At 43.2% G+C, this 12,791-nt stretch overlaps 1 protein-coding gene across 15 annotated transcripts in view; it reads left to right on the top strand.

Moving 5' to 3' along the window:
• LOC140278111 (calcium/calmodulin-dependent protein kinase type II subunit gamma) overlaps positions 1-12,791 on the top strand; it is a 39,320-nt gene that overhangs the window by 17,123 nt on the left and 9,406 nt on the right. For 4 of the 15 annotated variants that reach the window (XM_072373027.1, XM_072373030.1, XM_072373033.1 and 1 more), the window contains exons 5-17: positions 128-193; positions 2,341-2,413; positions 3,627-3,729; positions 4,171-4,254; positions 4,669-4,763; positions 5,156-5,278; positions 5,506-5,589; positions 6,964-7,006; positions 7,785-7,847; positions 10,447-10,487; positions 11,141-11,224; positions 12,458-12,502; positions 12,628-12,682. In XM_072373027.1, the coding sequence (XP_072229128.1) occupies positions 128-193; positions 2,341-2,413; positions 3,627-3,729; positions 4,171-4,254; positions 4,669-4,763; positions 5,156-5,278; positions 5,506-5,589; positions 6,964-7,006; positions 7,785-7,847; positions 10,447-10,487; positions 11,141-11,224; positions 12,458-12,502; positions 12,628-12,682 (959 nt within the window). The remainder of the gene's footprint in view (positions 1-127; positions 194-2,340; positions 2,414-3,626; positions 3,730-4,170; positions 4,255-4,668; positions 4,764-5,155; positions 5,279-5,505; positions 5,590-6,963; positions 7,007-7,784; positions 7,848-10,446; positions 10,488-11,140; positions 11,225-12,457; positions 12,503-12,627; positions 12,683-12,791) is intronic. The other 11 variants (XM_072373032.1, XM_072373028.1, XM_072373035.1 and 8 more) reach the window with 7 other exon arrangements.

The raw sequence follows: 12,791 nt of genomic DNA, 5'->3' as shown, positions 1-12,791 counted from the left end.
CTATGCACGCACACATGGTGACATTTTATCCATGCATGTGACTGCGGTTTGTTTGTGTATGCTAACAACTTCTCTCTCTTTTGCCTCCCCCATCTCTGTCTGTCCCCTTTCTCCCTCCCCCTCCCAGTGTGACAGGGGGAGAGCTTTTTGAGGACATTGTAGCCAGGGAGTACTACAGTGAGGCTGATGCCAGGTAAGCATCTCCTGTGGATCTGCTCCATCAAAAACATGCACACACATTGTTGCAAGCATGCAGTCTAATCCCATTGAATATGTGTGTACTCACACTCATCCTATTTGGACTACTGAGTCCCTGTGTGCTCACACTCATAATTGATTTGTTTGTATTCTTGTCAGGAAATGCATCCTCCTGTCAACAAGTGCCGTGATATACTTGTCTCTCAGCTCCTATTTAGCACACTCTGTCCTCCTGCCTGTTTTTATTACAAAAAGTCTTAAAAATGAGTCAGCCTGTTTATTAGACTAGTCTGAACAATTTAGAAAATACTGGCAATGATATTAGTAGCCACCGAAATGACATGACCTTAAAGTTTAAAAAAAAAAAAAGTTACTTACATTTTTTACTCCTTTCAGACTCAAAAAATCGGTTTAAAACATTTATTGTTACCAGCTACCTTTGTGGTTGCTCGCAGTAAGTGCAGCTCATGTTTCCCAACCGTGTGGAGATTTGTGTTCATTATAAAGATTAGACGTAATTTGACCGTGTTGAATATGTATTTTATGTGGACTGACTGCTCTGGCAGAGGCTGTGCTTTCCTAATAGTCAGTGAAACTCGCTACATTGAGCATGAGAGCATATATCTGATCTATGAATGTAAAAATAAGGCTGAACTGAGTCATTAAGTGTCTATGCACTGTATGATTTTTTAAGTTTAGCTGTCTCTACACAGGAAATGACTCACATCAAACCTTTTTGCCAGTACCAGTTGGCGATTGTTCAGTAACTTTAGCCTTAAGGAAGTCTGCTCTGTAGGTGCTAACTCAGTTTCACAACACTGTTCTTGACTGACAAACTGCGTACAAAACACCATCTCAAAACGAAAGTTACCCGCTTAATTTTGCCTCATTTTGTTTGCAATGAATGTTTGATTAATGCTCAAGAAAAACAGTATGATTCAGTTTTGAGATTGAACATCAGTGGCAAAGGTAGCTTGCTGGGTTGTACTTAAGAAACGCCGGTAATGACCTCTCCCAACCTGTTTGTTGGGGCAGTTGTTTGCCTTGGCTCGAGCCAAGACTCCTGTCCACGCTCTGTAGGTCTCCATCGGTTCAGTGCAGCGTCTGTCGAAGTACGCATGTGTCAACCGCCTCCTTTCTCTCTTTTTCATCTTCTGCATCCAACACAGCAAGCTTTTGTCTGTGACTGAGCAGGGTGTGTTACACAAGCTGAGTGAATTCCTTTCCTTCAACAGCCCTACACAGAACTGTCCTTAGGTTTGTGAAGGACTATAGAGCTGCAAGTGAAGGGTTTCCATCAGCATTTTCACGTAGATTTTTTTTGTCTGAGTTCATCATCCAGGAAAAGCCCTTTTTTTTTTTTTTTTTCTTACATCCTCATCATAAATATGTCCTCTTTGACAACAAATTGCAGAGCTGGAGCATTCACACACTCCTTCAGGTTAACTGTGGGCTGTGTTAAACACGGTTTGTGCTGCTGAACGTTCAAAGACTCATGATTCATAACCAATATATGAAGACACAGGTGGGTAGTCCGCTCCCCTGTTATTTGGGCCGATGCTCTCTTAAAAGTAATGGAACTATAAAAAAATGTTCCCTTTTTGTGTTCATTTAATCAAGGTGCTCCATTAAATTCATCTTGTGTTTCGCATCAGAAACCCTGCTACGGTACATATATAGTGCACTGTCAATTTTTAACTTGAATACCCACTGGCTTTGCATACAGTCTAAAAAAAACCCAACATTTAAATTTCACGCTGTGAAACATTTGACTGGAAAACATTTAAAGTATGACAGCTACCAGAATAGTGCTTGAATTCACTGAATGTTTAATCTCTACATTCCTAACTTCAGAGACCTCCCCCACACACAAATGATCTAAACATCTTACTTCAGCTACTTTCAAATGTAGAACTGATCTAGTTTTAACTTTACGGTGATCACAACTGATATCAGTTTGTTTTTTCTCTTTGATTTCTAAACTGTGTTGTAATGAAATGCATCAGTTTTGTATTCGCACCGTAATCCCACAGGCTTTACGAAACACATGACAGACAAATCATGTGCACAGTATGTGATGTTTTTGCAGTGAAGGTCAGTGGCTGACACATCTCTCTGTTTGTCCTCTTTTTCTCTCTGCAGTCACTGCATTAGTCAGATCTTGGAGAGTGTCAATCATATCCACCAGCATGATATTGTGCACAGAGACCTCAAGGTGAGTGGCTGCCCGTTACCGTAACAACCACACACTCTCGCACACCTCTGCTCGTGGCCATGGCAACACACAGATGGCTCTCAGTTGCCTCGTCTCCATTTCTCTTCCTCTCTGCAGTTTTGCTTCCATTTCTTTCTTCTTTTTTTTTTCTCCTCTGCATCCCTCTATCGTTTACTCCCCCCTCTGTTCCTCTATCTGTTGTCACATCTGTCATCCTGTCTGTCCTTGACCAGGACTCTGTGTGCGGCAGCTCTGTGTATGTGCACATGCACACGCATTCGTGTGTTCATGAGCAAAGAGATGTTGAGTCATGATCACGTGGAAGGGCGTTTGTCTCTCACCTATGGCAAGGAAAAGACAAGGACTCGCACAACACAAACATACATTAATACACGCACGCACACACTTTGTACTAATGTGAGGGGGGGCTTTTGTGAGGGTATAGCCACAGGAGTTGCCAGGACAACCCATGTGACATCACACCACCCGTCAAGCAACATGGGAGGGGCTTTACTTGTTCTGAATTGCTGATTGGCTCAGATACAAAGAGTACAGGAAGAGAGCTTCAGTGCGACCTCCATTTTTCTACTTAACCCAGTTTAAGGTGATGATCGTCATCTTGAAAGGAAGAACAATAATGATAATATGTATTAAATTATACAATTTCATGTAGAAAGTGCACCGTGTGTGGGGACAGTCTTAAGGGATGTCTGAGACGTGTGGGCGGCTCTTGCATTTGTGTGCCTGCTCTGTGTTGCAGAATAACGCTATTACCCCGAGCACTGCCCGTCTGATTTGTTGGCCTTTTATCCTGAGTGGGCTTTTTACTGCGTCCTTTTATGTCCCGCTGCCCAAACAACTGCCATTTAGAACACTACCACACACCCCGCCTCTCACTAAGTACAGTTTCCATTTAGCATGCAGTCTACAGCACTGCCTAAATGACTCCCGAGTGGTTTCTATGGCTACAAACCCATGTCCATATAAGGTGTTGTGGAGATTCTCAACTAACCATCCTCTCCCTACCTCTTCTTTCTCTTCAATCGTTTTCTCACACCTTTACCCCACCCCCACACAAGCTGTGTCAAAGACATCAAAAATAAATGTTTCTAAGAAAGAGCATTACTGAAGAGGGTCGGAATTATCTGTCTCTCACTGTCTTGATCTCTTGTCCTACATTCTGCTTCACAATTTGTGTGTTTGTGTGTGTCAGCCTGAGAACCTGTTGTTGGCCAGTAAGATGAAGGGAGCCGCAGTGAAGCTGGCAGACTTTGGTCTTGCTATTGAGGTGCAAGGAGACCAGCAGGCTTGGTTTGGTAAGAAAACACATGCAGTGACACACTCATATCAAATGTGTGGGACAATTACCTGATCTGATATTCTATCTGAGTGTTGGACCATGCACTGGAATGCACTTCTTTCACACAACAAGTCTGCAAAGAAACACACCTGCTGCCACATAGAAGCCAAAAGAATATTTGTGGAGGGTCTTGCTCAAAAGACTCGCCGCCACTTTCTGGTTCGTGCTTAGGTCATTTTTGTCTCGGCTAAGAGCCGAGCTGCCAGTATTTGGCTGACTCTCCAACAGAGATGAGAGGATTTATGGACAGTTGCTTTTGACTCTGCACTATCATAATCTGGTCTTGCATAATACTCCAACAGGTCACTATCATTTGAAGCATTCATGTAACTGCACAAAAGAATCTTTCATCAGGATTTTTATCAAACCCACCACCTCTGAATTATTTCTTGGGCAGGGTTTGCGGGCACTCCTGGTTATCTCTCCCCTGAGGTCTTGAGGAAGGATCCCTATGGCAAGCCTGTGGACATATGGGCTTGTGGTGAGTTGGTGCTTCACATCTGGACAGTTAACCTGTTGCAACCAGTTGGTTTATCTATTTATTGTATTACTTATATTATCTAATCTTGGGAAACAAACACTAGACACTGTCACTGTTTGTTTAACCCATTTTACAGCCAAATACAACGAGTATCAATTATTTTCTGCCAAATAGTGATGAAATTGTAATGATTTTGAAAACCTTGCAGCCAATTTTAAAGAGCTGACTTCTGCCTAAAACGAACAGCATCTTGCTAAAAGTGTCGGAGTAACTAAGCTCACATAGTTCTTATTATTTAATTTGTATTATGTTCGGCTTTGGCTCATATCACTTGTTGCTGAATGCTCTTCATTGTAAAGCACATGAGACAGGTTTGTAACATGATCCCTCTCTTCCCTCTTTGTTTTCTGCCAGGTGTTATTCTCTATATCTTGTTAGTTGGATATCCTCCTTTCTGGGATGAGGATCAACACAAACTCTATCAGCAGATCAAAGCTGGGGCATACGATGTAAGTGCGCTTTGTGTGTGTCTTTAGTGTATATTTGTGGCGGCTGCAGTGCAGGGGTTTGCTAAGCAGTTTTTGAATGTTTAATAGTGTCCAATTGAGATCTGTTCCAAAGCTATTGATCCTATCAGGGCCTTTCTGACGCATTGCAGAGGGGTGTGTGTGAGATGGAGAGAGAATGAGAGGGTGTACACTCCTCTCGCAGTCACTGCTTAATCAAGTCACATTGCAGCCTGTTTGTGTGAATTTTAATTTCTTCTACACCTGGAACATAAACATGTGCTCTGCAAATTTGAAAATATATAAAATGTTGTTCTTGTAAGTACCCAACATTGAAGGATTTGCCCTAATCCTTTCCCTCCATCCCTGCCTTCTTGTTACTTGATTCACCTCAGTTCCCATCCCCGGAGTGGGACACAGTGACTCCAGAAGCAAAGAACCTGATCAACCAGATGCTGACCATCAACCCAGCCAAGAGAATCACTGCTGAACAAGCCCTCAAACACCCATGGGTCTGCGTAAGTATTCACTCACTCAGCTCAGAGAACATCTGGCATCAAACATTATGGTGAAATGCATCTAAACACGAAATAACTCCCTCACAGCTCAACCTCGAAATGACCATATTATAGCCTTAAAATATTTGATCAAATAAGAAGTTCCCAGGGTCTACTTGTTGAATGTTATACAGATTTGTATTGTGTTGTGATGTTTGTTAACGGGTTGTGGTTCTCTCTTCCTACAGCACCGTTCTACAGTGGCGTCTATGATGCACAGACAGGAAACTGTCGAATGCCTCCGCAAGTTCAACGCTCGCCGAAAACTCAAGGTAGCCATCCGAAATTTTGATGTGCCACCCATTTGTCTTGAAAATTCGTTGTTTATGTGAGGCTTCACTTTCCGCTCACATCCAAAATATTTGTATGTGGTAACTCTCCCATTGGGATAAATGAGCCTTTTTACACAACACAACAGAGTTGAGTGCTTCCCCGTGTCGTACCACTTAAATGTCATATGATTTAAAAAATGTTTCACCTCTGAATGATTGCATTATTTCTTAGACTTGCAGTGTTTCTTAGAAAGAAAAATGGAAGAAATGCTTATGTTCTGTATTAAAAATAAAGGCCTTGTTATAGAAACTCAGTGCAAGAAAAGTGAATACATGAGCTGAATCAGAGTGACAGTTCAGTGTGAAGTAAGTTACATAATATCAACCACTATTTCCTTTATTTTGCCGCATCAAAACCTTTTTATTTTTGGCATGTTTGGAGCACTTACTTGGCTCTGATGAGTGCATACTAATTGTGTGCTGCTCAGTTGGGTTCCATCATGTTTGGGGTGACGTCTCTTGATCCAGGACTACCACAGTGAAGGCATAGTCCTGACGTGATGTGCACGAGTGTGATGATGCAATACTAGGTGACGGCAAAGTCAGGGAGATGACATTTGTAGGCGAGTGCCAATGGATAAACCTTAATAACGACTGAGTAGATGACTCCCTGTCTGCAGAGGACTGACAGAGAAGGAATATTCCAGAATGATAACAATCCACGACACATAGTTTGATTAGAAGAATAAACCATGAGATGGCAGATTATGTCTGACATGAATTCAGTGGAACACTTTTAAAGAAAAGGATAGAAAAACTGAAGAGAAGCTGGCATCTGGTCTATTGTTTCCTGATTTAGACACAAGTTCTACATATTTTAGGCTAATACTGGGAGTTATAGGGGTCTGCATATCTCTTGAGCCATTTAACCTGTGAGAAGCTCAATTTCTTCCTCTATGGGAAGTAGTATTAAAACATTTAATGACAATCGGCTGTAGTTGCTGTAGTTTGCATTCACTGCTGCACATGCAAACTAATGTTACTATCTAGTAGCAACTGTTCTGTTTCTTCTTCACATCATTTAAATTAATTTGCATTGAGGAATATGTAACAGGACTTGGAGATGCGATACAGTTGCGTTCAACTTTGTTTATAATGATTTGCAACATGATTTGTGTTTGACAATTGAAAAAGATTCAGTCTCGATGGAATTTGACTGTTGCAAAAGACTTTGCAGCTGATGAAAACGCAGAAAGATAAAGATGCTGTTGTCCTGTTTGAGATTAACACCAAGAAAAACTGAAATCCTGTTAAATAAGACGAACCTTGTTCTTCCGCCTTCACATCTCGTTCCTCCTTTCTCTCCTACCCTAGGGAGCCATTCTCACCACCATGCTGGTGTCCAGAAACTTCTCAGGTGGGTGTGCCCTTCGCCCTCAGCCTCCCACGCAGCACATGCAGAGGGAGAGGAGGAAGGAGAGTGGATAGAGTCCTCTGCACCTCTTTTAACCCCCCCCACTACATGCACACTCACCCACTCGTCCTCAAAATAACAATATATTTTTGTGTGTGCACAACAGATTGCTTGCTTACATTAAACAGAATTGAAAGTTAAAGTTTATTCGTGTTACAGTACAAATAATGTATTTCTGAATCATTACGAGAGCACTGCATCCTGATGTATGTTAGCAGGCCACAATGTTATATTCTTACATGTGAGTGCCAGTTACGTCCTTGTCAATGCTAATGTATCTCTCCTTGTGTCTGTGTGTGTGTGTGTGTCTCTGTGTGTCTGTGTGTGCGTATGTGTCCTTCTTTTCTGCTGCTCACGGAGCGTTTGCATGTGTGAGAGAAGGAAGCCTAGGCTTTTATTAGATTTTTTATGGGTATGATAAACAGGTGCCAACTAAGATTCTGTCTTTTTCTCTCAGTCTGCTGAGAGTGACTTGATTTCGCTGAAGCCTTGTTCTCAGCCTCAAAGTAATTGGTCAGCCGATGGCTAATGATTTCAGCCCTGGGCCTAGAAATCGACAGGGGTGCACATCTTTGCTTTAGCCCATTTCTATAAAAGTGTTGGATGTATGTGGGCTGCAGCCAGCACACCCAGTAGCTTTCTGGGCCCATGACTGAACGTCATGAGATAGACCTGCCTATTTTGTATAGCCCCTCCCAACTGTAGCATTTCTGTCCAATAGTGGGCCGGCAGCATACCAACTCTGCTGCTGCCGCCTCCTCCACGGCCTCACTGGCTCAGGAAGGTACGTCCCAGAGACACGCCCATCCACTTCCTCTCTACACACACAGCTACATCTTTGGTCCATAGTGTAGGGTGGGCCCTCATCACCATTCCTCAACTCCTGCATGCAACCTTTGCCAGCATCCTCATCAACATTCACACACATATATGCATGCATACTCACACAGGTTTTGCTTATTCAGGGTAACATGGATGTGTTTTTGCTGTATTGCAAAGACATCAGATGTTCTGAGTGCTGTCATGAATATCAGCATTACTAAATGTTAATTAATTTAGTTCAGCTTGCACTCCAAAGTGCTTTTCACATTCACACCTCACCACCACTCAGCCGTCACCTCATAACCCCCATCACATCCTCCAAATTAGTTAAGCTGTCACTTCTAGCGAGCTCCATCCTGAATTCCAGCTGACCCCCTAAGCCCCTGTGCTCTCTCCCAGCCACCCGTAAGGCTGGGCGCAGGGCAGATTGGGGCAGGGGATGAGGAGGGGCATGTATCCTGGGGGCGGGAACTGACACTGCAGGGGGCCGGCAAGAGCTGGGTTGGCGTGCTGCCATCGTCAGACCTGGGTCTGGTGGGGAAGACAATGGAGGCAGATGTTGAGGAGGGGGGAGAGGTTTGCACTGAGACAAAGGATGAGAAAGCTGTTTGTCAGTGATGCTGTGCAAGCCAATTGTTGAAACCATCACTGTTACACAGCCTCACTTATTAATCTCTTGATAATAAAGGCATCCCACGTCTCATTTTCCCCTCTCGGAGCCTGTTTCAGTACTTTCACAAAAGTTTCTACTGGAGGCAAGGATGCAGCGAGCCAGTGTGATGCCCTCAGTCCTGAAAGTACTAAAATCAGGCTCTTCTCTCATCTTGCTGGGTGGAGACGGATGGTGAAGGTTGGCGATTCCAATGGTGGCTCCATGGATTGAATACATAAGAAGAAGACAGTGTAGAGCAGCCTGGATTCTCTCACACTTTCAGACAAGAGAATCTGCTCTGCTCTACAGTGTGCATACATTTCTCCATAGGATCAGTGTGTAGGCAGAAGAAAGAAACCTACAGGGAGTCAGGTGTTGTCCTTAGTGTGTGTGTGATTGGTGTGCTGAGATTTGGGATGTTTGTGGTGCTTTGATTGTCAGCTAAAGCCCACCGAATGCGGGCTTCCTCACTGAGACTGGACCAAGTTGCCTGTTTGTAAGTTTCTGTTCAAATAATGTGTGACATCATCACTCCAGATTGGACTCCTCATCTCTTCTCCTTTTTAATCATCTAGATCCTTTTTTATTTATTTTTTTTGCCCTCTTTTGGCCCTCTGATGATGTTACTCATCACCGCAAAATCCAAGCACTCTTTTACTATGACTGCTTCCTTGCATTTCTTTGTAAAGTATGACCGAGTCGAGGTTTGGCAGTTTGCTCATGATGTTTCCTTGAATGACTTGTTTCTGTTACACTGCGACAGGTGTGCGCGTTTTGAAGCATTTGTTTTGTTTCTAGAAAGTCGTTTGCCTTGCTGCCTTTCGCATGTGGGTGTCCTGTGTGGTTTAAATCCTACAAAATGTTCTCAGTAGATGCTCCTTCAGATGCTCTCTAATTACAATCTCCCCTGTTCAACACCACGCTGGTATGTTGCTTGCGTGGTGCAGCCTTCCTACAGTCGATCATTTTGACTTCAACCATTGGGAGGCCTTATTTAGAGAGCATATGAACGAGAATGTCACAGATCCTGATGGCTGTATAATAGAAGATGTAGCCATATCAAAAGCAGACGTTTGTGCTGTGACCAATCAGCTCTACCTTCCCGGGTTATGGAATGAAAACTTTTCTTTTATCATGTATATTTTTCTCTCTGGATGCTGCATGGCCAGGCCAATCTAGAAGCTGCATATCAGCCAAGATTTAGGAGCATGAGTTGTCACTTGTGTATTGTTTGCTGCTGTAAATGCTGTGCCCCTTATCTCTACCCTCTTGTAGTGAAATTCTAAGGCCTCTCTTACAACCCTCCCCCTCTACCCCCTCTTCCCCTCTCCCATTTCATTTTGAAAGGTAAGAAACACAAGATAAGATTTTTGGAACCTGTGTGTGTGTCGGTAGAAAACGAGTAAAGGAAGCAAGAGAGAGTTGAGAGCTTTAGACTTAGAGGAAACTGACTGGAGCCCTTAAAGGAAATCAATGATTTACATTAACCTAGCTCATCACCGCCAATCCTGGCGGCAGTTTGAGTCTGACCATCACACTCTTTCTAGATCTGCTGGGGTCTTCCAGACAGGAAATGGATTGAGGAAGTTTACTTTGCTCTCAGGTTTCTCTTTTATCCCCAAAAGGCAGTGAATGGATTAAGATGTGAATGGGTCTTGCAGAGCGTAGCAACCTGTTCAGTCGAGGGAAAATTGCACAAGAAATCGATTAAATGCATGTTCTTCTCTGGAAACATCTCTGCTTACTTTGTCACAAAGGCGGAGTTAATGGGGTTTCATAGATATAATAAATTGTAGATCCAGGTTTCAATAGAAGCTAAGAGCTGGGTAGGATAATATGGAAGCTGTTGTCAACAGTAAAACTCAATTTTGTACCTGTTTCTGTCCCTCTATCCCCTGTATTTTCACAGCGTGCAAAAGTTTACTCAACAAGAAGTCGGATTCTGCTAAGGTAAGGTTGTCCTGTCACCTCTGTCCATTGTATCCCTTTTTTTTTTTTTCTACCAATCTATCTCTCGTCATCTCTGTTTAGCTCACTTTCTCTTCCTTTTATTCCAAGTAATATTTTTTTCATTCTTAATTATGTCAGGTTCCCTGTTGTTTACCTCTGTGCCTTACTTCAGGGTTTCTCAACTATCTGTGGCTTGTTTTTAGATCCCAGAGTTCTCGTAATCCCTCCACAAAATTGAGAAACTCCTGTTTTAACAAACTTTTTCCAATTCCGGTCAGTTCATCTGCAGTGGTTTCTGTTCTTTCAACCTCCGTCCGTGTCAGTCAGACATCTGCTGCTCACTTTCCGAGCAGTATCCCATCAGCCTCTGCTCTCTCCTCCTCCTCCCGCCTCCCTGTCTGTCTTCTCTGCCCCAGGGGTCTCTCTGTGCAGTTAAGTGGCACAGGCATAGAGAGTTAGTGAGGCAGTAAAAAGGATGATCTAGAGGCCATTCTGTGGCACTCACCCTCTCATTTATCCTGTTAGCTCTCAACACCCCGGGAGCCTCGACCAACATTAGCCCCATTCCCGAAAAGGCGTGTAATTCGAATGCATCTGTGTGTATGTTTGTGTCGCTTTTGTGTTCACTTTGAGTGTTTGCGTTCTCGTCCCAGCCTTCTACCAACAACAGTAAGAACAGTATAGTGAGCGCCATCAATGCCCTGAAAGACACCAACATGGCAACCAACGCCCAGATGGTACAGTAGGCCGCCGCAGTGTCAGTTCCTGCCTCTTAACCCCCCCCCCTCCTCCAAGTTGTTGCATAGTAGCCCGATGTGCCTCATTCTCCATCATCATAGCTGCTTTTCATCCTTCATCTACCATCAAGGAGGTGTTGCACTGTCATTCCCCTTACCGGCAGTCCCATCCTCACGACATTTTACCCCTCCCAAGGTGCACATGTGCTCCTGAGTTGGTTATTCATCCAGTACTTCAGATACTTTTTCACATTATTCAAATTCATTGTCATTACTTTGAATCTCAGGCTGTACATGTGCACCTGCGTAGATATTTAAGGAGCATGAACCTGCCAGTTAGGATCATATGCCTGGCACAGGCAGCTGTAAAGTTCTTTAGAGAACTAAAATTGTTGGTATCAAGCAGCATTTGGTCTTATACTGTAATGACCCCTGTTTTTATATCTGCATATAATCCTTAACACCCTATACCTAACCAGCTGTGCTTTTATCCTTTTACCATCTTGCAACCATCCATCCTAACATCTTTCGTTGTCATCTGAAGTTTTTAGCCCATCCAGCATTTTTTTTTTCTCTCGCGCTAACCTGTTTATCTTTATTAACATCCCCACTGACATCCTGACTATACTGCCAAACTGAATCATGTCCTTTCATCCAATTTAGCATGTTTTGGTTTTATGGTGCTTTTTAGCATGCATTGAATTACATTCTGTAGTGCTGTGGTTGGATTACACAGTTTGCTTTGGAGTGCTTCTCAACTGGTGATGTAGGTCCCCCAAAGTAGGCTTTGTGTACGACTACACGGGATGTTTTAAAACCGGCCATTCAACGAACTGTGTCCCACTTTCATGTGGAAAGCTTGGATCTTTGAGTATGCGACTGTTGGTCAGTGAAACAAGAGTCTAAATAAGCATTTTAAAATGTCACCTGCGCTTTGGGGAAATTAGGATCAGCATTGAATTAATTTCTTACCTTAATAGAGTAGACTAAAAATGTACTAATCAGGGAAATAAACCGCACGTTATTGGATAATGAAAATAAGAATCAGTCACAGCCATAAATCAAAACATTGATTAATCTCTCAGCCCGAACCAAGCCGCTCTCAAGGGGACACGACTGCAGCTAAGACAATTTTATGTCATGTTTTAGCTGAGGTAAAATAAATGGGCCAGTTGAGAAGCACAGTTTCAGAGCTAAGATACCTCAGACTAACTGTCCTGTTCTGCTTTGCAGGAATCTCAGAGCACAGTGGTGCACAACCCTCCAGATGGAGTCAAGGTGAGATTTGCGTTCGGTTCCTTCTGAAAGTCTGACGCAGAACATCGCACCGCCCTGATGGACTTGATCCTGAATCCTGTGTGTGTTTGTTTCAGTACATTTCTGTTTTTCCTTCTACACCTTAGGGATCAACAGAGAGCAACGCCACCAACGATGAGGAAGAAATGAAAGGTAGGAAAGGTATTCAAGTGTTTTCTTCCCGTTTTCCTGCTCTTATCCGCACTCTTCTTTCTGTCTCCCATCTAGTGAAGTGAGTGTATTTGACTGTAGTGATTGGCAGGTGTGCTGA

Source organism: Leuresthes tenuis, unplaced genomic scaffold (genome assembly GCF_036924035.1).
Source record: "Leuresthes tenuis unplaced genomic scaffold, fLeuTen1.0.hap1 SCAF_20, whole genome shotgun sequence".
Lineage (NCBI taxonomy): Eukaryota > Metazoa > Chordata > Actinopteri > Atheriniformes > Atherinopsidae > Leuresthes > Leuresthes tenuis.
This window is presented reverse-complemented; position numbering and strand designations above follow the sequence as displayed.